The sequence below is a fragment of the Amblyomma maculatum genome, chromosome 1 (assembly GCF_055883805.1).
Source record: "Amblyomma maculatum isolate TAMU_Amacu chromosome 1, ASM5588380v1, whole genome shotgun sequence".
Lineage (NCBI taxonomy): Eukaryota > Metazoa > Arthropoda > Arachnida > Ixodida > Ixodidae > Amblyomma > Amblyomma maculatum.
The window spans coordinates 79,968,497-79,992,675 of record NC_139344.1 but is presented as its reverse complement, the minus strand read 5'-3'; the positions used below and the strand labels follow the sequence as shown (position 1 = coordinate 79,992,675).

The 24,179-nt window shown below is 53.4% G+C and overlaps 1 protein-coding gene across 1 annotated transcript in view; it reads right to left on the bottom strand.

Moving 5' to 3' along the window:
• The window catches only part of N (neurogenic locus Notch protein), a 75,387-nt gene that overhangs the window by 48,211 nt on the left and 2,997 nt on the right, over positions 1 to 24,179 (bottom strand). Inside the window, exon 2 of the mRNA XM_084588423.1 lies at positions 1,687 to 1,768. Within this exon, the coding sequence (XP_084444549.1) occupies positions 1,687 to 1,768 (82 nt within the window). The remainder of the gene's footprint in view (positions 1 to 1,686; positions 1,769 to 24,179) is intronic.

Below are 24,179 nucleotides of genomic sequence, written 5' to 3'. Positions count from 1 at the left end.
TCGCGACAAGGACGTTCAGGAAGTCGACACACCGCGGCTGCCACGCACGGAACCGCGAAGGGGGAAGTGGTGTAACCGACGCGCCGTCGCCTCACCTACTGCCGGGGTCAGCTCTGCAATACGGCGCGGTACGCGCTCGCTTGCGGGGGCGGAAGACGGCGCTGTTTCTCCATCGCAGCCCGCTCTGCTTACCGCGTCGCCGATCGGGGCCCCAAGCTGTCCATCGAGCTAACGCGCGTAGTGTGGATGTTCGAAGCGGCGGAAGTCACTCCGTAAGTCGGCGCTTGCACATGGATGATGAGAGCTACACGGTACATCAAACATGACACAACAGGGGGCCGGGACGTACCCCTACCCGCTGGGCTGTCGTAGCGCCCTAGAATGGCGGCGCATAGCCACGAGGGAGATTGGCCTAACAGGGAGGTATTCGACACCTAACGTTTAAGAGCACACCTTGGGGACACAAAAGTGCGTGATTAACAAACGAAGACCAGGAATAGCATCGCTAAAAAAAAAATAAAGATGAGCCGGGAAAAGACAACATCCGCGGCTATGCGCGAATCCTCCCAGAGGCCTCGATTAACTTGTGAGCAGCGGAGCGAACAATAGCCCTGGTGAGAAGCTTCCGATTAACGTACATTCTGAACTGCTATAACTTGCTGTCTCCTCTTTCCTGCCATTTTTTTTTTTTCTGGCCTTATACTTCTACGTGCTTCTCTTTGCTTTTCTAATGCCAGGAAAGCACATCGTACCTTATGCTCACTGCGAGGTTGAGCTAAGTCCCCAAAAGGCAAGCCGCGGTACATTTCCCAGGAGAAAAAAAAAAAGTTCATAAACGTGCTGAGCTTGTTGAACCTCCGGGCACAATTGCAAAGGTAAGCAGCAACCAAATTTCAACGCCCTGTCTCGGCGCGTTCAGACTTAGTTACTGCTTCTCACAAGAACCGGTCTCTACAGAACGCTAAGCGCATTGGGCATAATTGCGCTCATGTCCCTCCACTTTTCTAGCTCGTCATACGTCACTAGAGATATAGCTGAGCGGGTTTTCGCGTGCGCTCCGCTCAGAGAGCTATCGGGAGCGCTACTGCGCATGCGCGAAACGCTCAGACGGGAGCACGCAAGCGGAAAGTCTCCTCGTGCCTGCTCCCGCGCGAGCCAAGCGGAGCCCGGAGCGGCGCGGCGAGCGGACCTCGCAAAGCCTTCAGGTCTTTTGTCAACCTCACTCTAAGGTTACAGCCCCATTGGTATCGAATAATGTAGTGAAACTACAAAATATGACTTTATTTAACAGTTCTACTACAAAAAATGAAGTCTTGATTGATAACGTTTTTGCTATAACTCCACCTCTGACCGATAGGTGGCGCGACCGATACCTTACGAATTATTCTTACACCGTGCTTACGCTTAAGTAGGCGAGCAATCGCGGGGCTAAAGCTGTTAATGCGCTATGCCCCGCCGGGGTTCCGCTCGAAACGTTTAGCGGAGCGGAACGCAAATCCGCTCAGCTATAACTCTCTACTAACAAATAACTCTAAGGGTATGTTATTTCAAGATCCCGAAACGCTATAGCGTGCCGAGAGCGTACGCTAGCCCTACTCGAGGCGCGCATCAGCAAACCATGCGGAGTAGGGCAGGCCCTGGCACGCACAAAGCATTTGTGCGCAATGGCATGCTGCGTGTACTTACTTGCAGTGCGACTCTCCGCTCGGGTTGGACGACACACAAGAGGCTCCATTCTTGCACGGGTTTGGCGAGCAGGACACGAAAGCTGCGGCAGGGGAAGACAAGGAGGGAAAAGCGTCACGAATGGCTCATCGAAAGCGCTATTCGCAGTCTCTGATATGTATGCATGCAATCCGCTCCGTCGGTTGTTATGTCTGAGTTAACTATTGGTCATTCCACACCGCAGCGCATCGTTAAACTCGACATTGTCAAAAGAAACGCGCTAAGCAACATTTATACAACATCGACTGAGATAAAAAATTAAAGAACTCGGATGCTGCTGTTGGTTGCTTCTAGTTGCTTAATTCACTTCTTGTTTACCCAGTTTAGTCTTTGGTACTTTCAAATTGCGCGCCAATCCCTTCCTATGCCCTTTTTCGGCTCTACTTCCGGCTGCGTGACGTCACATTCTTGACGTCACCCTAATTGAGTGATTTAATTAACTATATTAGTCTTTGGCAGTTTCAAATTGCGCGCCAATTCCTTCCTATTCCTTTTTTGGCTCGACTTCAAGTTGCGTGACGTCACATCCTTGACGTCACCTTAATTGACTGATTTAACTAACAATTTTAGTATTTGATACATTCAAATGTGGCGCCAAGCCATTGGCTAATGAGACCCTTTTCGCCTTTACATTTAGATTTTTGCCTCTAATTAACTTATTGGCCTAATTTTTTCGGACTCAGCATTACGTTACCCTCTATCGATTGACACCACTCATTAACATCTACCACTTCTCAATTACTCCCAACTGCTGCGGACACGTTCTGTGGACGCGGTCTGCGGACAGAAATCTGTGCATAGCGAAGTAATGCTTTGGCATTAAAAGGCGGAAGCCTATTAGAAGTGAAGCGCACGTCTTTAGAGGCTGCGCTGCCACACTACCTGCTTGAAGCCTCCGCTCTTTATTACAGAGTTCAAAACTCTTCATACAACACTTGGCTCATGTTACAACATGACATGCCAACAAGCGGCGGCATGCAAAGAGCTGAAACGTCATTATCGGTCAAAAAGCGTGAGCGAGCAGCAATAACCTCAAGCGTTGTCAAAGTCCTCTCACTGACCACTTTAGTTAGCCGTTGTTTAATTCATTGCGCTAGGAGCCCGTGTCGTTGGAGTCAGTTTGTGAAACAGACGGGAGAAAAGTCATTTGTAACACACAGGAAGCTGCCATTTGTAGTAGATCATAACAGATACCGCAACTTTAGTCTATCAGTAGACGTGTGGCGTCTTCTGAGCTCGTTATTTCCGACACAGGATTGTAGCAAGCGCGCCGTAGTAGAACTGAGTAGTGTTCAAGCAGAGGAGGCCCGTGCGCGTTTTCCACAGTCCGTAATCCCATGCACTAGCCTGCAGAGTCGTATAAACAATTCGATGATTGAACTGGCGAGCAGCGTCATCCTGATAGCATATCCGGGTGTCATACAAAAAGTTACCGACACCTACGCATAGCTGACAACGCCGGGGTGGCGCAGTGGTTACGGCGCTTGACTACTGTTCTCAAGGATGCGGGATCGAATCCCTGCCTCGGCGGCCGCTTTTCCATGGAGGCGAAAAGCAAGGCGCTCGTGTGCTGTGCGATGCCAGTGCACGTTAAAGAACCCCAGGTGGTCGAAATTTCCGGCGTCCTCCACTACGGCGTCTCTCATAGCCTGAGTCGCTTTGGGACGTTAAACCCTAGAAACCAAACCAAACGTTTAGCTGACACCGAGCCGTTTCTTCGAGCCAGTAACATCTGAATCCTTACTGGATGCGCCTGTAACCTATGCACGTGCTATCTTCATTATTTTGAAGAACCTTCTTAGAAATGCTGCCAAGGTGCGGCTGCTTTCATCTACCGAATGAATGAACGAATGTTACTGAAAGAAACTGAAGGAGAGAAGGGGAGAAAGAGATGAGGTTTCCGCCAAGACATGCGAAAGCCGAGCGAGCTTCGACTTCCATAGATTAGGCGCGTATTGCACCCCCCCCCCCCTCACCCCTCCTTCCTTTCTCCTTTCCCACCCGTGCGCCGTAGCACTGCCGCCCTTGTACAAGCGACCCGCAGGCCACTAAAATGCTCCATTTTATGGCAGCGTCCTTCGGCCTACCTCCTGGTCGCTTTCGTAGCACACACGCGAGAGCATGCTTCGCGTTTAAAAGTGGGCAGTCGTATTTGCTTTTCTCTCTCCCTTCCTCGCCCGCATGCGAGTCACTTTCAGCGGGGAGACGACGCGCCGTGAGAGCGGTGCATTGTTTTTACATTCCCTCGCTGTCACGCTCGCCTCCTGTTTCTTGTTTCCACGAAGACGCTCCGCGCTTGAAACAAAGTGCCAGTCGCCAGAGAGACGCATCTCACGGCCTGTGCGGAGGAAAGCAATAAAAAAAAAAAAAAAAGACGAAGACGTCGGGCTTGACAGAAAGCAGGCCGCGCAGAAGATGGCGAACAGTGCAGAAAGAAAAAGAGGGAAGGACGGCGCCAGGAGAGAGCAGCCACCGCCGGTGGGACGACGAGAACGAGCAACAGCGTCACCCGCTCGACGGAAGCTTTCACATGTTCCCCACCCGCCGGACCGTTTCGCCTATCCGAGTGCTTCCGCCCGCTTCCCCCTAAATTCGAGTCTCGCAAGGGTCATCGCTTAACAACGCGACAAAGGTAGTGCCGGCCTCGATTCTTTTCACTGTACTCCTCTTCACGCGGGCGGACGGAAGGTTGCGTGCGCGGCGTTGGCGTCGACAGAGCAACTCTTCATCTCCAGTCAGCCCGTATGCCTGCGAAAGAGTCTAATCAACGTCGCTGGCACCGTTTGTCCATCCGATCGACCGTTCCCGTGCGGCATGTCTCGTGAGCAGCCAGCACGCGCGCTGGGGAGCGGGGAGCGCGATCTTCCTTTGTTCGCTCTTTCGATCGCCGCCGGTTGGGGCCACCGCTGGGGCTCGTCGGGGCACTGCGCGAGCTGTCGCCGCTGCCACCCTCACCCTCAATTCCGGTTCCTAGGCCCCTCTCTCTCCCCAAAGCCGGCGGCCTCCGTGGGGTCTGTGTGCCAGGCACCGTCCGTAAAACCGACGAGCCACCGAGCCTGGCCGCGATGGCCACGAGCCGTCCTGGGCCGCATCTGTGCGCTTCGCGTTGATGTGGCTGAGTGGGCATCGAGCTTGCACCCTGCATTCCAAAACTCTTATGAAAGAAGTCCAGCAAAGAAAGAGGGAACGTCACATTATGCCTGCACCTCCAATTGAAATGGCGGAGGGTTTTAAGCGTGGTTAGTCCATGAGGGAATTAGGTGCACTAGCATATCGGTTTTCAGTTCGGCTTCGAGTCGCACACGTGCTAAGTCGCAATCTACCACGTTTTGAGCGAGACCACCACCCCATAGATATCAAGCTCCGCTTTAACTACGCAGCGCGAACGTGCCTGCGCGGCCAAGGAGTTGAGTGACAGCAGTTCGATTCCCATCCCAAAATGCTGCCCAAGTTGGCAGCTCCTGCCAGCTCGGCCATATCAAGCGGTCTCGTGACGTCACACAAACCGCCGCCGACTAATCAGTGCCTGGTCATATCACCTGCCAGAGGCATGCTCGTGAGGTGATCTAGACAAATACCGGTTCAGTGCGTGAGTGGGGTTCTTAGTGCACCCCCTGCGGTGGCTTAGTGGTTAAGGCTACTGGCCAGAATACCCGGGTTCGACCAGAGCACGTTTCTACGAAAGCGAAACGCAAAGGCGCCCGTGTGCTGTGCGATGTCAGTGCGCGTTAAAATTATCCCCATGTGGTCGAAACCATTCCGTAGTCCTCCACTACGGCACCTTTCTTCTTTCACTTCCACCTTCATCCCTTCCCTTACGACGCGGTTCAGATGTCCACCGAGAAAGTGGACACCTGAAAGTGGATACCGCGCCTTTCCTTCCCGTAAACAAATTTTCAACTTTTGTTTTCTTACTGCCAGTGCACTAAAAAGGAAGTCCGTCCGTCACCAATTACAGCGCGATCACGACGCAACAACGGCTCCGTCGAGCGTCACACTTTCCGCGCGGATCAACTCGGCAGCCTGGAATGCCTTCTCGTCACAGGTCGTGTCAAACCACTTACCGGTGAAGGTTAATCAACGTAAGGGAATATTTTGTGATTAAAACGGGCGGCTGTGCTACATATCGCCGTAGGTTTTACCAAGAGACTTTTGTTTACAGGGAAGCTCCGGAGATTTTTCGAATATCCTTTTTAGTGTATGATAGCCACATTGCATTCCTTAGAATGTCTTAGAATGTCTTGGGAAGTAGTTTAATACAGCGAAAATAAGACGAAACTCAATCCGTGGCCAGGGACGATGCTCCTCGTGACGCCGAAATGATGTCACAAACATAATCAGAAAGGCACTCGTGCACTTGAATGGCCGAAGTATGCGCTGTAAACGGTTATTTATTTCAAAAACCTTCAGAGACTCAAAATTTCGTCAGCGTGGAAAGCGGTATTAACACGTGCCTAATGTACACGACATCGCAAATGCAGTGTTGCCGTAAGAATAATCTCAACTGAGGTGATGGAAACGGCAAACTTTAAAAGTGGTTTGCGCGGGGATCAAAGGCCGCACACGATTGTGAAACTGTGCAAATCAAGAGCAAGAGAAAAACCTACAGTACGAGTTTCTTCGGAATATGATGAGCACGAAAATGTCCCCGAGTTGTCCGTTAAGCCAAAAGCGGACTGCACAAAACGCAGTCGTGTGTGCGCGAGGTCAACAACTTGAAGAGTTTGATCAGAGCTAGCTCCGAGTGTGCAGTTACACTTTTCCCATGAAACATGACGCTTTTCTCTTTTTCCACCCCGAGTCCGCGCATATTTTTTCAACGTTCCCACGAAATAAGACGCCGGTCCGGCCACGCACGAGTTGCGAAACTCCCGCCTCGACAAGTTTTATCGAGGGGCGAGGAGTGAATGTCTCGTAGCGTCGTAGCGACGTGCTCGGAGTGGCGAACATGGAGCGCACGAAGCGCAGTTACAAGGGTGATATCAAAGCCGCCGGCTTTTCCGCGCCAGCCGTGCGTCCACGCGGCTTCTAGTATCACGATGACTTTCGAGCCCGTCTGGGGGCGGTTCGAAAGTTCCGCAGTCACTGAGAAAAAAGCAAAGCGAAGTAACTACTGTGAAAAGCGAATACAAAAACGCTGATGTTGTGGACGCACCTCAGCTTCGAAGCTGTTCGTTGTCTCCCGCGAATTGTACATTTTTAGCGCAGTGAATGCACAGGCCAGCTCCGAAGCTGTTCGTTGTGTCCTGCGAATTGTACATTTTTAGCGCAGTGAATGCACAGGCCAGCTCCGAAGCTGTTCGTTGTGTCCTGCGAATTGTACATTTTTAGCGCAGTGAATGCACAGGCCAGCTCCGAAGCTGTTCGTTGTGTCCTGCGAATTGTAAATTTTTAGCGCAGTGAATGCACAGGCCCCGAAATCGAGATCGGGAAACGTGGCTTCTGTAGCCGAGAAAAAGAAAAATGCTGCTAACGAAGGCAAGCATATTCCAAGCGCGACGAGATACGGTCGGGACGTCTTAAGGATGCTTGTGTAAATGGTGCGCGTACTAGGTAGTACACTTTCTTGCGTAAGTGAGCAACACCCGTTAGCGAAGCGTGACGCCGTGAAGTTCCGGACAAAAGAGCCGAGACGGTCAAGTCAAACAGTGAATAAAGGGCACGCGAGTTTTTCGGTCTCATTAGAGAAGAACGTCCGCCAAGGCGGACACGCTCTCTAGTCGCTTGCAGCAACGCTCCTAATCGGCTGCCGACACTCGACGCGAGAGAACGGAGCCGAAGACCGAAGACACCGTGGGAGCACGGTGCGACGGTCCCGAGCGGGGCCTTTCGCACAATCACCGACGCGACCGGCGCTGACCTCGATCGGCAACCAACGCGGCTACCTGCGGGATACTCCTCTCGCCAAATTGGCCCAAGAACTGCGGACGGCCCGAATTTACCGCGCGCGCATGAGCTCCTTCCTCGTCCGCGAATCTGCAACTCTGCTCTGCTGCCTTCAGTCAGCCTCCGGGCTTCTTGCCCGGGTCGATGACGAACCGACGATCTAGGGCAACCTTTGTAAGGTGCGCCGCCCAGCACTGTCGCTGATGCTGCCCTTGGGTGAGCAGTTCGCGAGTTCTAGGGCCTTTCGATGCGCCGTTTCGGCATCGACGGTCGCCGAGGGTTCCTCCTCTTAACAGCGCTATCTGGGCGTGAGAATTGGCCCCGACAGAGGTGCTGTTCTCTACCTCGCTGCGCGAGCTTCCGCAGGGATACCTACATGCGTACAAATGGACCGAGCTTAAGAGAAAGATCAGAATTCTGCGCAAACTGTGACTCGAGAGGGACCCTCGAACACATCATCTGGGACTGCCCATTTTCTCCCAGGAGGGGCCTAAATCTGACGCCGCAACTCTGGGAGGCCATGCTGCGCTGCTCGGACCCTGGGCTCTAGCTAGCCGCCATCCAGCTGGCCTAGAACGCCGCCGGCCAACAACGCCTGCCGGCTTGTATCTGAGGCGGGGGGCCCCGCCATACATCCCAAGCGACGGAGGGCCGCTGGTGTAAATAAAAAGTTGCTGGGCGATTGCTGGGCGATTGTGTGTGGATTGTCCTTTAATTCTGTGATGGCGTTCTTCCGTTCCTCGGGTCTTGACAGTATCACTTGCAGCGCTTCCAGACAGCTGCGTCAAAAGGATAAGACTAATATGTTTTCGAAGATGCGTGCACGTCATCTCCGCCTGGAATGTTTTGGAGTTTTTTTTTGTTGTTGCACCAGAGGTAGCAAAAACGGCGGCACGCTCAGCGGTATCGCCGACTCCCACCGGTGCCCAGGAAGAGCCGTGCCCCCTCGAAGTGGACCCCGGTTGGCGGGTGGCAACTGGCCGCGCAATGAGGGCAGCGGCGCGCCGCTGGTTGCGTCGGCCGGCTCCAGGGCATCGCAACCAGCCATTTCGCCCCCCGTAATGACGGCCGCCAGGGCGAGCGAGGAGGCAGTCATGTCTCGCTTCCTTCCCCGCCGGCTAATTTCTCACGCGGTGGAGCACAGGTGGCGAGGGAAGAGCGCATCCTGCGTGTCCTTCTGCGCGTGACATGGTTCCCATGACTGCCCTCCGCGGTGGCTCTTTCTTTTTCGTCCGCGCGCCATGACCACCGGTCGGTCGGCCGCCCCTTTTCGCGGGGGTACTCTCTAGCGGGGACTTGCGCCGCGTACGCCATCGTCGCTGTCGGTGGAACGTTCGCCGGTGAGGAAAGTGAGGCTGCGAAACCTCCGGGGGGCATTGCTCACGCTTTGAAAGCCGTAACGTGAGCCCGACAGCGTTTGTGCCAGGAACGGTAGCAGCCTGTGATCTTCTGGTCATTCCTCACTTCGCAACGCGCTCGTGACCTGCTAAAGAAGAGAAACGGGGGCTCGGCTGCGTCCCACTGCTCTTCTGGGTTCGTAACTGACAGTGTACAACGTGGGTCATGTTCACGGATCACAACCTGGACGTCCGCAAGCTGTCTAGTGTCTCAACCTGCGCTACCAATTTCCGTGTCCTTCGAAAAAAGGTCTATCCGGCACCTTTGCGATGTTTACAGTCTGACAGCTCGGGCACTTGCTCACTTCGGTGTCTTCCCATTCGACTCGAACAAAAAAAAAAGAAATTATTGTTGCTTCCCAACAATGCGCTAGCGATGCAGGTGCTGCCATTTCGTTCCTGGAAGCGGAACCAAAACGCGCCAGTAATGTGTGCATACGATGACTGCAGGCTCTGGCTATTGAAACAAAAGCTTCACTAGGCTAGTCTCGCGTGTGCTCCGTCGTGCCACTGGCAGGAGCTACCAACTCGGGTCGCCCCCTATCATAAGGGAGGGTGGTATCAGAATCAGCCTGCCAGAACGCTTTGCATTCACATTACCCCTAGAACACACAGGCACGTCCATACGACTCAGTTAAAGCGGGACTTTATTTGTGGGCTGGCAGCTTACGCTCTCGCGTCATACCCTTAAAGGCTGAGGTTAGGTGTCCTCAATAACGTAACTCCCTGCACTGATAGGGTGGGATAGGGGAATTATGTAGCAGGCAAAATAAGTTTTCGCTTCCGTCAGGGTTTAACCAGAACTAAACCAGAGCTAATTTTTTTTTATACATTTTTAACTGCAGTACGTGTCAATTACACCGCCTTTAACTGCAGTACGTGTCAATTACACCGCCTGGTTCTTTTTCTTTTCCACCAAGCGCTCGCAAGGCTCTTCTGTCTGTTGGCCTTTGTATTGTTCTTTTTTTTTTTTTTTTGCACAACGCGGATATCGGATTGGGGCAACGATCAATCAAGTGGTTGTATATGTTTTCGCCTCACCTCCGACCACATCCCCGCCCCTATTTCATTTTGCTGGGGGAAAAATAGAGCCTAGAGTATCATGGCTGCGGCCAACTTCTCTGTATTCGTTGTAAACAAATCATTTCCTCTCAACAGATGAGGACTGTTAAGTGCCCGCTATACCATAGATGTGAGGACCTCGCGACTGCACTGTCTTCGCTTGGTGGTAATGCCTCCACCTGGATACCGAACACTGGCCACAGCCACGCTTGCGTTCTTTCTTTTCTTCGGAATGCAAGAGTAGGCCACACGAACGGAGTGGCGCGTTCGAGTTTGTGCGAGACACGAAACAGCAAGCAATCTGCCCGGCGCATGACTAAACAAGCCATCTCTGGTCAACATGAGCACATGTCTGTCTCGTCGGTGCAACTTCCCGCTGGCGATCTATTGCCGGCGTCCCGATGTAGATGCGCTTGGAAGAGACCGCTTCTGACAGCAAAGCGTCGTTTCCATTTACCTACGCCCTCGGACGGAATCCCTTTCTCCACAACAAGGCGGGTAACAAGGGAACACGGTGTGGTCAGACGAGACGAATCTAGGGCAGTAATCGGAGACTCGCCTTACGTAAACAAAGACGTCATTTCAAGCCTGGGAGCAGAGCGGCTGAGCTCTCTCCTACGTCGTGCCGAGAAAAAGCGGTCCCGTCCAGGGAAGCGCACGCTATTCGGTCGGCCGTGCGAAGTAAAAGGCGCGGACAAGACAAGCGCGCTCGGTCAAGAGCCTTCCTCTTCGCGCGCTCCACAAAGGGGCGCGCACTCGAAGAACTCGTTCCCCGACCGGCCAGCGAGCGCTCCTCACGGGGGCGGACCGCGGCGCTAAATAACTGCGAGAAAGCTCGGCGCCCGGGCGCATGCAAATAGTCCCGCATTGTGTTCCGGTGATATGACGAGCGGCAGCGACATGCGGACGAGCACGGCGCGGCGTCTTCTTCCCACCCTGTCGGCGCAACTCGCTGACAAAGATCGCCGCGGCCCGCTAAGACAAAGGGAGACAACTCCGCGTCGGCAGCGCAAAAGCGACGCCAAGAGCGGTTCTCACGCGACAAATGAGAGAACCAAACTATGTGTTTTCTTGCCTTTTTGGTCGCCTAAATTTATGCTTGCTTTTTTTTTTTTTTTCTCTCTCATCTCTGTGTTGTCCCGTTTTTCTTCCTTAGTGCTTAACGCCTCGCTGCACTCTCTGAATTCCACTGGTCTTGACAAAAGACCCAGTGAAGCGATGAAAAGCGCGAGTTTAGCGCCAAATGTGTTGTAGCGTACCTCACGAGACGCGAGAATCTTCTAAGACAACCGAGCGATTCCCCCAGCGCTCACCTTTGTGTATTTCGGAGCGATTGATTTCGCTGGCCATTTCCTACAACTAAATGTGTTCGTGGCAGTTTAGAAGACGCCAGCACCTAGCTTTATTTCGACGGCGCCTGACGATACTTTTTAACGCGGATAAAATGCTGGTCCTAGACCGACGTTGCCATACTTTTGGATTCCACATACTCTATACAGAGTTAGCTACAAAGCAGCCGTAACGCAAATAGTGCATAAGGATGAAATAGGAAGGGCCGGGGCACTCGTTCGCAAGATGCGGAGGAGGCACTAAAGGCGCCACGCGTTCTGCTTTCCTTTAGTTCCCAGCAATCCATAGTGGGCGTTGCCATATTTTTTTTCGCTGGTCTAATGTGTCCACAGTGGCGTTACCGCTCTGGCCTTGCTTGCGCCAAGTGCACAAAGCAGTCCAGACAGCGACGTAGCGACACCCACGTTGGAAACGCGTAAAGGGAACCCTTAGCGCTGTCCTCGTGGCTGTTGGCATTCGGGTCATCATCGATAGAGATATCCACGAGTCAAGTCATATGTCAGCGCCTTCGTGGATGCACTTCCCTTTATTAGCTCGACTCGTTAAGTTGCGCTTTCAATGGGATACCAGAGAGATTTAGCTTACCGTGATCCGCCACCACGCGTTCCACTGCGCATGCCCAGATCCCCTTGACGCCGATAGATGGCGCCACATACTGGATGTCGGCACTAGACCTGCCGCGTCGGGACCAATCAGCTTGTGCGCCCCACCCACGTACGGTAGAGGGCCACGGTGGCGGATCGCGGATCACGGTAAGCTAAATTCTCTACCATTAGTGTTGCGATCACACTAGATTGGTTTTTATCTTGAGCGAAAATTGGACCCTATCTTCACCATCTGTTTCATTACAGTGGGATGCTAGTTTGCCTGTCCGATCGTTCTCCAGGAGAAAAAAAAGAAAAAAAAACAAATAAATTAGAGGAACTCTGTAGTAATCGGCCAATAATTCGGTTTGCTGTTCAAGGCTAGTTTTTTTTCTTTTTTTTTTTATCCCCTACGTGCCACCGGTCGCCGAAGCTAGCACGGTGTGCTCACCCACCCACCTTCCTCGGAATGGCTAAGTTAGGAAGGGCTTGCTGCCCATCCTTGTTAGCAGGAAACGTTGAAATCTAAGAGAACTGCACCTTTCAGCGGCACTCTCCCGACGATTGTTATTGGTCGGGCGTTACTTCGCTGTTAGAGATGGCCTGAAAAAAAATGCGTCGGGAATCCAACCGCCCTGTTTGTCGCTAGAAGCCGGACGCGTTGCCTTTCGGCGACAGGAGAGTGAATCTGTGCGAGCCACTGCTCCATCCCAGTGGATTTCGGGGCCTCACCTCCTTTCCCAGAGTGCGCTCGGAGGTACGGTAGAGAAGACGTGATATGTTCTCTCTTCGGTGTCGATGTCACTCCTCCCCTGTAGTATCCGATCACGGTGACCCTTCTGGAGGCCCAGCGACATGTGTATGTCATAGGCGAATGGTCAAGAGGCAGCCATATTTTTTTTATTATTATTATGTTATTTAGATCGTTCATTATCCCTTTCTGGAGCATGATCCGACCTATCACCGATTTTGCATTTTTCGGCCTATAAAAATTCCCTGCACCATGCAGTCCCTACACGCAGACTATGGGATAGTTTGCAGGAGGAAAAAAATAATTCCTTGCATTCAGAGCCATGATGATGTATTCTTATTTATAATTGGGCGCTTTCTTTTTTTTTTTTTTTCTTCCCGCATAAGAGCGGTAAAGTGGCCTCGATCGACGATTAACTGTTTCGGCACAGCAAGTATCCCGGGACTCCACTAACATTTATTTGGCTTACGACACTGGTAAGGGTCTTGCCGTAGCTTTGAGGAAGGAAAATTTCATTGCTGCACAGGGGGGTTTCATACTCTGGGCTGACGTACCGAAACGCATAGCATTTCTAACGGAAGCGATGCACTGCGAATAACCGGCTTTACCTTAACAGCATTCACGCCACGTGCCTTGCGACTCATTAACCAATACGAATGAGCTGTACAGTCTTGACTCTTACATCGGGTCCATATTTTCCCAGCCGAACAAGTCGCATCTAGCGGCGTGTGATAGAATCAGTCTGCCTACGCATGAGCCCCAGTAGCTGGCATGCGACATGCTTAAAACCTGAATTACGCAAGGGCTCCTGTCGTATGGCGGTTAACGACAGTTCTCACGCCGCCAGAGCCAGCATTTTTCCTCGCGGACGTCCAAGCACGTGATTATGTTCAAGCCGCTTCTGTTCCACTGTCCAACATCGAGTTTCTTTTTTGTATTCGTCTCCTCCTTTCCTTTTCCTTGGAATAACAGCGACCAAAGCATTCAACGTAGCGACGCGAAGCAGCATCGGCGACATGCTCGACGCTCGCGAAGAGGAGCCGAGGCCAGGCGCGAGCGCCGAGCTGTTCTCGCGAGCGGCGCGCATACCCAATCGATGGGCCGTGGGAACCGCTTTCTTGGCAGCGTGTTCGGCTCCCGATCGGGTGCACTCCTCCGACCGACGTAAGCGCGCAGCAGAGACTTTCATTTCCCAGGATTGGATTTCAGCGTCCTTGGTTGGCGACAGTGTGTGTGCGTGCGTGCGCGAGCACGTACTTACTGACGGTTGTACGCGGCGTGTGTATAAAGTTTGCCCACCGGCGTCAACCGATTCCTTCCCACGCCGCTGCAGACAAGACTCCCTCCGAGATACTAATTACGCTTCCTCCCCTCATCAAGGCGGTGCACACGCTCGGATAGCTCGAGAACCGCTTCTTCGACATGGATGCTAAAGAGAAAAAAATATATAAAAATGAGCCGCAGTCTCGAACGGCTCGATGACACAAACCTCAAGCAACGCCGCGCCATTCTCGAGCCAGGCGCGCTAATGCAAGTGGCGGACGGAAGCAAGTCGTAACCGCACTCTGCAGCTCCCATACAGTTTCTGTCCTTTTTATTTTTTGTATGTGACCAGCCCTGGCTTCCCCTCGTTTCGTGCCACTGACGAGGAAACGAGGGGAGATCGCACAGCCGCGGCGGAGGAGACCACTGGCAGGCAGGCAGGCGCTCTGGCGGGGGCGCGCGCAAGATGTTCCCGCGCGACGCGGTGTCACCTTTCAGGACGCCCAGCAAGCGTCAGCCTAGCTTGCGCGCTTTTCTTGCGACTGGCGACCACATGTGAGCCTAGCATGTGGAACACCAGCGGGCGACTTGCCGCCGCCTGCTTCCCCACCGGGACTTGAGCTCCACCCTGTTTTCGAAGGGGGGATCCACTCTGTGCTTCTTTTTGTTTCTGTCGTGGTTGCACTTCCGTATTTGCGGCCTGAATCACGACTGCGCAATTAAAGAAAAACCAAGCAACAGATGGAGGCGCGGGACGAGAAGCTCATGTTCTCCACAGCGACAGAAGAACGTTAAGACAACGTCTCGGGGTAGAGTGCGGAGAATTAAAAAAAAAAAAATGAACGGGAACGCGCAAATGCGGCGAGAGACGCGGGAGGAGCGCGGTTCCCGCGAGCAGGCATCAGCGGAGAAGGCGCACCGAGGATACGTGGGAAAGTCGGGCCCGAACGGAGCATCTGGCGACTGCCAGGAGAACGCAAGATGCGCAGCGGAGGAACCTTGCGCGCGCGTCACGGCGTCGGGGGAAATCCGGGCTCGCTTTCGACGCCAAAGCTGCCGCTCGAAGAATTGGCGATTACGAAACACACCTGCTCCGTTCGGTGCGATCGCCGTTCAATTCACTCACTCACTCATTCACCGCACACACTCTTCCCTGCACCGACGAAAAACGGTGTTCGGCCTTCGCTCGACGCTGTTGCGACGGAAATTGGTTGTAGAGCTTGATCAGCTGGCTCGGACAGCCGCACCGGCGGCCAAAACAACAAGCACGACGGGTGATGTGGCCAAACAGAGCGGGCACCACAAGACCGCAAACGCCAGAGTTGCGCGCACTCGGGGACGATATATTCACAACCTAACGACTGAAGTGTACGTAGCCGAACTGTGCACGACCAACCGGATGTCAACCAGCGTACAACGATTGTGATATGACGCACGCCCGTGAGCAGCGGCAGCGGAGAAATTATCTCTTCGTGTGAGCGGAGGTCGTTTTATCTCTTACGCCGGCTGCCTACACGGTAATGAATTCACCAGCGATAGCGGTGAACCTCGCTAGCCGCTTAACAGGAACTTTAATCGCTCAGGATCATCTACGAATCATCGCTGGCTGCCATTTGCACAAAAGCGAAGTACTACGCGAGTTATACCCCACTAGAGTCCGAACCCAGCGAGGCGCGCGGGTTCGCTGCACGGGCGCCCATGCAAATTTCCCTCTTGAAGTACACATGGCCGCTGCAGAGCAGCGCTGCTGCGCCTTTGCCAACGCTAGGGCTGCGCGGGCACGGGCTTAAGGCGGCGCTGCATGGAGGCACCAGTCAACGCCACGCTTCCTCTCTCCACGCGGGAAGGCGCTCCCTTGCCACCCTGAAGTCGGGCGAGGTTTCAATCGTCCCGCGATAACAGCCGCAGATGCCACGGGACACCGCGCGAAGAGTACGCCGCTCTGGTGACCCTCGGCTTGTGAATGGAGGCCTGGGCCAGCTCACGTTACTGTCGAGGCGCACACCATACGAACGGCAGATTCGGGACGCCGTACCACCAATCTAGATTGCCTGCCTCAGTCAGGCTAATATCAGTGTGAAGATGGCACAGAGTTCGAGCCAGTCAGTGCAGATCCGGCTTTTCGTGACCAGCGTGTTTAAAGGCTTGGAGAGCAGTTTCCGTCGCCTATGAAATGCCGTAGTGTTAAAAAAAAAAAAAAAACCAATTCTGGTCTTTATTCGGCGAGGCTCATTTGCAAACTTATTAGCACGTCCTTTATGCGTATCAAGAACGTTATTCAGCAGGAACGTGCGCGTCGTGCAAGGAGCAAGAGATGTCGCTGACCGAGGTGTCAAGCGCGCGCTCACATTCAGCTTTGTACAGTCGTCCAAATGGTTATTCCCAAGGATGCGGGATCGAATCCCGGCCTCGGCGGCCACTTTTCGGCGGAGGCCAAAAGCGAGGCGGTCGTGTGCTGCGCGATGTCCGTGCACGTTAAAGAACCCCAGGTGGTCGAAATTTCCGGAGTCCTCCACTACAGCGCCTATCATAGCTCGAGTCGCTTTGGGAAGTTAAGCCCCAAAAACCAAACCAAGCCGAATGGTTAGCTTGAACATTGATGGGACGTGGGAACCGTACCATTTTGCGGTTCACGTTGGTGGCTGCCGGTGCATTTGCCTGCTTCTCGTGGCTGTGCTCCAAATCAGGCTCATACAGCTTCCCAGCGCAACAACAGCAATTTCTGCGCGTGTGCCTCGCCTGCTGATTTACGCTGGAATTCATATTCCTTGTTGAAAATATTTGCTGTATGGCACTGCTCGTGCAAGACGCGGTTCCTCTCTGTCCACATGCGTTCAGATATTACTGGAAGTGTACCTGAAGTTTTCTTTTCAGTCGGAGGTGCACTGCTTTGCCAATACCTGGACCACAGGGTTCCCCTTTTCACTTTACAACTCCTCGGAACGCGCGATCCCTTTTAAATGAGACGGCTTTCACGTGACATCGTGAGTGCCACAGTTGAGCACTATGCATAGCTTTCGCCGAACTTGAACTCTGCAGTCAGATTCCGCATAGCAACCACTGGGACGCAAGTGCAACCCACATTCACACCTGCTCAGTTCAGTGGGCCCTCTAAAATTTAATGACTCCACAATGCCCGGGGAAAGCATGAGTTGATGGATAGAGGAGCCTTAGCTTACACAGCGTCCAACATAACGGCGCGCTACGCACTTGTGTGACATGCGTCAACGAGCGCAGCAGCGGCTGACAGGTGCGGCCACCAAGCGCGGTGCACCGCGTCGGAATTATCCGAACCACGGCCGTGAAACAGCGGAAGCGCGCGCGTAGACGGTGGGGACCTGGAGCGTGGCTCCGGGTGGCCACAGAGAGAGAGCAGCTAGCTCGGCCGAGAGTCGGCCTCCATTGAAGAAAAAGTCCGCTCAGCCGCCTCCTCTCCCTTCAGCGACGCGAGGCGCGTCGATGCGCGACCGCCGCGTAGCGATTCGGGCCGCCCAGGTGCGGTCGCCGTGGCGCACACACACTGCACGCCTCGAAGGCTACGCAAGTTGTACACAACGGGCGACGTCGGCCGGTGCAGACACGCTACAGCGATGTTCGCGGTTCGACACTTTTTGTTTAACTTAAGCGCTCACTCCCGGATTTTCGCAATTGCTCGCAAGGTACGGTCCACGTCGCTGCACCACTAACCCCCACAGCAGAAATGCGCGGACGCGTTGCGCTGGTACGATTTTGAGTTTGTCCTGGCCCGATTTGGAAATCGATTCTGTCTGCCTTCTCTGGACAGCCGCTCTGTGGTGGACAAATAGCTGCGCGAACGTAACGACGACCGTGTACGCCCGCGAACGTTCGTCAGCCGTGCACTCAACGTCCGCGGTCTCGGCAAGCGTGCAGCCGCCCAGCTTAAGCCCCAAGCAACTCGGGCAATAGGGCACCCTAGGCGCCTTTTCTGTAGCCGGTGATCTGCAGGCCCTCGCGGACAAAGGAGTGAAACGCGGTTTCCGGGAAACCGCCGCGAGGGAGTGCTCCGATTGTGCGGAAGGCAGACAGAGAAGGGCTTCCTGTCCGGCACGGTTTTGATGCGACCTCCCTCTTTCGGTAGGGGGACTCGCGCGCGGCATTGCGTTGTAACGGGTTCTCCTTGATGCTGCACGAATGTGTATATAGCAGGGTGACTGTCCAGCTGACGCTGCCACGAGCGTGATTTCAGACGGACAAGTTTAGTCCTACTCCGCCAGAGAAGTGTGTACACAGGGAAAGAAAAGTCATTCGGAATAGACAATGAACATACTGCACATGCGTCTCGCCTCTTATTTTTCCACCCTTCTCGCAAGATAAAGCTGGCGAACTTGTTTGTCCCTTATTTGCTTTACCACGTGCAACAAAATGGAGTTGCGGGACGATGCGCGCACTGTTCCCGCAGCGACCTGAATCGGGGCAGAAGAAGCGGTCTGGTTCGGCAACGCCCTTGAGACGGCGATTTAGTTACTGCCCTGACAGCGTAGCAGTGCGTGCTAGGCGTGGACGGGGGCGCTGCTCTGAACATTTTTTTTTTAAAGTAAGGCCATGTCGGCATTGCGCTGGAATTTTCACCGCACCGAGAAGCTAACTAGATGCACGCGGACGGCCTGTGGTGTTCAGTCAAGCTTGGTAAAAGTTCGCCACACTCGCGTCGTGCCGAGTGCGTTCAGCGGCCAATTTCAGCAAAACGCGTGGCACTGCACGATTGACCCTGAAGGCGAGTGTCGCTTGTTGCGAGGGCGTTGCCCGTGTCACAGGCAGGGTGAGCGCCCGCTCCGCTGAGGGTGAAGACAACTGCGTCGTCTGCTACGGCGGGAGCCATTGCCAGGCACCCTAGTCATAGGGCAATAAGATTGCTTGCTGGAATAAAGTGTTGGCAAGGCGTTGTGCAACACGATGCTATTTTGGGAACCTGATTAGATTGTCACACTAAAGAACGTCATTGTTACCTCGCCGTGTCCACCGATTTTGCGTTGCCCTCTCATTTGGGCTAGTTCAGGGACTGCGCTGACATGGGAGTGCTCCATAGTTCGGTCTGCTTAGGGACAGAGATTGGAAATATGCATAAAGTTTTCTCAGTCTTGCATCTACGTCAAGGTTTGAATAATACTTGCGTTGTTCTCCCGTTGAAGACAAATCCATATCGTAAGTTTCACGTATGGCTCACTGGATAGCTTGCCAATTTTTGGAGAGCAAGAAGAAGGGAAGGAAAAGCAAGGAGGTCAGTCAGGAAAGGATTCCGGCTGCTTACTCTGCGCTGAAGAGAAAGGATAAAAAATTTGAGTGATGCTTAAGCCCCGCCTTCAAAGATACGACGCGACATCGTCAATGGCCTCTGCCTGCAGCTCCCTCTGCAGATCCTCGTTCGCGTCCATTTAGCTTGCTACCTGCTTATGCAATAATCTTTGATTTGTGCCTTTGTTATCCCACAAATACTCCGACCTCATCCTCCCGTCCCAAAAGCTGTGCCCAAATTGGCAGCGCCTGCCAACTCGCCAACTCTGCCATGTCACGTGGTCTCATGAAGTCACACAACCCGACGACTAGTCAGTGCACGGCTCTTTTTTTTTTTTTCTTTTCTCGCTCACAACGCTGACGTTGGATTTTGTGAAGAGCGAGGCCTTTTGCGTTCGTTAAAATGGTTTGGTTTGGTTTGTGGTGTTTAACGTCCCAAAGCGACTCAGGCTATGAGAGACGCCGTAGTGGAGGACTCCGGAAATTTCGACCACCTGGGGTTCTTTAACGTGCACTGACATCGCACAGCACACGGGCGCCTTGCTTTTCGCCTCCATCGAAAAGCGGCCGCCGAGGCCGGGATTCGATCCCGCGTCCTTGGGAACAGTAGTCGAGCGCCGTAACCACTGCGCCACCCCGGCGGGCGTTCGTTAAAATGACGAAGAAAGAGCGGGAATAGGAGGTGCCAGAGGGAGCGCGGCTGGGCACGCAGGCATGCGTTTACCATTTCAGTCAAGGTAGGTAGTTATCTGGTAAACACTTACTATTCATCGTAGCAGGCCGCTAGGGTACTGCGCTATTAGGTGCATAGAGTCGACTATTAGACCCGTCGCCTTCAAAGTGTAGTAGGCCGCCCAACTCGCCCAACCCCCATCTTCAGGAGCCATGCAGGGATTGTGGCACCCTTAAACCTGAAATACTTTCTCGCTACGCCACTTGAGCACGATACTTGAGTATTACACTGTATATTACGTTATGACTTATATTTAGGTGGCAGCAGTAGATTGCATTCAAGAAAAAAAATTGAAAGCGCAGCATCAGCATGCCATCATGGAAGCGACCCAGACTGCATGCCCTCGTTATGTCTTCGAGTCGTCGGTTCCAGAGAGCTTCTGAGCTGCATGTGTCTAACCTCTTCATTTTCTACTGTTGTTCTAATGACGCCTGAACATCAGCACTGCATTGCTGGCGCGATTAAAGGAAGTCCGAAGCCACTTCTTCAAAAAAAAAAAGGAAAACAATTTGAGCGTGCGGCAGGGACAGAGCTGCAACTCTGGACCGGACCGCGTCGCTAGGCGGCTAGCGGAGGTCGTGCGCGGGCTAGCACCCACGCGCACCGCGGCTGACTGGCGCCCCGCCGCCGCATGTGTTTGCGCCCGTCGACGCAGCCCCGATTTCCCCCCGTCACGCTCGCAAACCGCGCACAGGTTTCCCACGGGCTGCTTGGGTGCCGAGTGAGTCGCGCCGGTCGGCAGTGACGTCATGATTTTAATCACGTGACTCCGTTCTGGCGAAGTCGACGGGAAGACTTGTCTTTCTTCCCTTTTTGTTACCAGCTGCGCGATTTCCGGCCACCGCAGCAAGACGATTTCTCGTTGAAGGGAAAGCAAAGCTGTTTCGATGCCTGCAGTCGACAGAATTCCGGCAGACGAAAGGAAAAAAAGTGCCAGGAAGAGGCGAGGCGAGCAGAAGGCTCGCGGGCTCGCTTCGTAGGAAAAGCTGGTGACAGCGGAAGCCCAACAAAATAGAAGGCCGGAGACATCGCCACGCTGCTGTCGGGATGGGTGAAAACGGCGCCGCCTAACTATGGTCCCACGCGGCTGACCTGCCATTACTACAGGTATCAGACTGGGGCTCGGAGCCTCTCGAGGTGCGCTCGTGCGGAGCCATGCCTCTGCTACCTGACTATTACGACCAGGAGCACACCCTTCGCACCGCGACAGTCTTTGGAACCGCAAAATCGCAACTTTACAGCCCTTCAGCAGTTGACTCTGCAGTGCCGAGGCTTGTGACTTATGGCACCGCTCATTTACTTATTTTTTCGCCTCATACTTATTCCTTCTCAGAGACAACGCGGAACTGTACAACACAAACCAGCTAATAACTAACCTCAGCAGCACAAACTGTTCCCTGAAATGCAGCTGTTTTTCACGCCAGTGCTGTCCGCTGCGGTCCTTCATTCTTACTTTAATATGTCTATGACAGAATGTGACCATTTGCAATGCAGTGCGCCACGTGCCAGCTCCGTTTGGCTAGCGATAGACGCCGAGGCAGCAGCGGACTCGGATCCAGGCGCCGACCAACCGAATGCGCTCCTGCGGGGCCCGCTTCCGAGCAGAACAAAGCCGCGGATAGGCGCGACAGAGACGAAGCGTACCCTCGGAGAAAGCGCATTAGTGGGCCCTCGCGAGACGTCTAATGAAAGAGCCGGCGCGGAGACAAAAGGGCGCGAGGCTTTTGTAGCCACCGGCTGCGCTCCGCTGCGCCACTTCGCCGAGCACGTGTCGCGCGCGTCCGTTGTGTGTGTGCCGCTATACTTGGACGCGCCGTGGGTGTCGTCTTCAATACCCGGCTGCGAATGACCAAAGGGTGCTCTAGCGCGAAGTCGGACGTGCGGCAGACCTTCTTTTCCGAGTGTCGGCCGCACTGAGGCAAGCTTTGCTGCCTCCGCAGCTGCCGCGTGCCACGTTTGACTTGGAGCATATTTTACGACTGAATCAGTGCATTCATCCAAGAAAAAGATGGACTGTGTCCGATTGAAGGACGGTTGCGAATAAAAATGTCTCAGCAAATCTGGCGGGAAAATCTCACGCTCGCTTTCCTCGCCGACTCGTGTTCAGGCCAGAAAGAACACGCGCCAGTGAGCAGCCAGCGATGGCGCTTGGGTTTTACACGCCACAGCACATCCTTTCTCGATGGAGCGATGCCTTATACTCGCCTAATTCTGCGATTCTTGCTTAAATACGGTGGCATTTAAAGGTGTAAGGATCAGAACGATCACGTTAGGCTTAAACACTCAGGTCGTTCCGCCGAAAATTGACCTCGCACCGGACGCAAATTTATTGGCGTTCTGCCGACACGAAAACAATCATTTGTTATTTTTATTCTGAATCGGGCGAGCAGACTTTGCGTCAGCAATAGATGCCTTTGTCATAGCACACTATTTCCTTATTGAGAATCTGACACATCAGAATCTCCGATTTCAATATTGTTTCAGAAGCATTACGCGTTTAGTGCAATGCTATTCTTGCCTTGAAATAAGTTAACCTGTTCTCAAAGTATGATCGCATATTGTAACAGTTTCTGCTCAGTAGTAGAGAACAACAACGAGAGCATAGCACACGAAGGCTGTCGCCAAATGGTTATATGCTGCAACCAGAGCTTTCTTTGCCGAATGTTGTGTTGAATATTGTATAGTAACTTGTATATTGCACAGACGAAACTTTTGCCGGTTCACCTCCCCGCACTTCTTTCTTCTCTCCTAGGCTAGAGGTCAGCGCACGCACACACACGAGAGCGTCGACGTCGCTGCACCGTCAGTGTGAAATCGGCGTATGCCGGCGATAAATGTACTTCAATTTTTCTTTGACCTTTCCTTGCCGATAACAGATTTATTTCTAGTCAAAGCAGCCTCTTTTGTCGATAGAACGCGGTACTCAATCGATACAGGCCAAATTGAATACGTCCTGTGTACGTGGGCCATCAGGATTTGCCCCACAGTAAGCACGAGCGTGTTTGTGACAGCGCAGTCACAAAACAAACCTTGGCGCATTGAGTCCAGTCGAGCACAACTGGCAGCGCGCATCGTATTTAGCATTTGCAACTTGTTCAGCGCTTCCCCCTTTCCCACAACACGCGGTGTCCGTCACATCGCGTGTTTTCACAAAGCGCACATTGGCGAGCCGTCGCGCACGTCTCGCTCTCGTCCGGGCTTCCCTGAACTGCAAGGCTGCGAGCCCGCAACATAGTATATCACATTTAAATGCGCGTTAGCGCATGTTTCGGAAGAAAGCTTTTTTTTTTTCTTTTTTTACAAAATTTACTGGTGTGCAACGTAAAAGCTCGACTTCAGGCTCAGTCCGGTGCTGCCATTTGTTTCTAGCCAACTGCGATTAGGCGGGTTTTCGTCAGCGCAGAATGCATGGCGTCACGTTCGCGGTGGCGAGTTTTTCACCAGACCTGCGGCGCGAAGACGGGGCGGACTGGTGTGCTGCCAACGCGAGTGCTCCGTCAAACCAAAGGAGAGGGGAAAAGCGAGGCTGGCTCGCGCATAGTTCACACGGTCGCGGCCATCTGCCGCGCAGGCCCACCCTCCTCCCCCGGCGAAGGAGCAGCTGCTCCGGAGCCCCTCTTGGGGGTGCGGGAAGTGGTGCGCACCTGCGCACCATCCCGGCCTGCCTGGCCCCGCGGCCAGAACCCCGCAACTTCCTCCTACAGGGAACACCAAACTATCCCCCACTTCCACGTGCATTTCTTTTTTTTTTTTTTCTCCGAAAATGGGGCAAGAATGGGGGCCCATTTGGCTGATGTAAGTACCGTCAAGAGCCGCCGTGTTTAGCGAAAACAGGACTAATTTCAATTCGCGGCTTGACAGCCGAATGGTGATGGTAGATATTTTTTGAAAGACGGTGCCAACGAAAGAAAGAAAACTTTTGGAGTAGAGCAAGTCAGCGTTGCTTGAAAGACAAGTGCAAAAGCTAATACAGCGGGGTAGGTCTCAATTAGTGACGTCGCTCGAAAAGACAGGGTCTGTAACAATAAATTACACGAGTTTGACGCACAAGCTAGCTCTGGGCATAGTGCCTGAACGCGTAGCTGTGCTAATAGTTTGAAATTTCGCAGTGTGAAAAAAAAAAATAAATTAAATATAGCGTCATGCTTCAGACTCGCGGGCTCCGCGTAACAGCG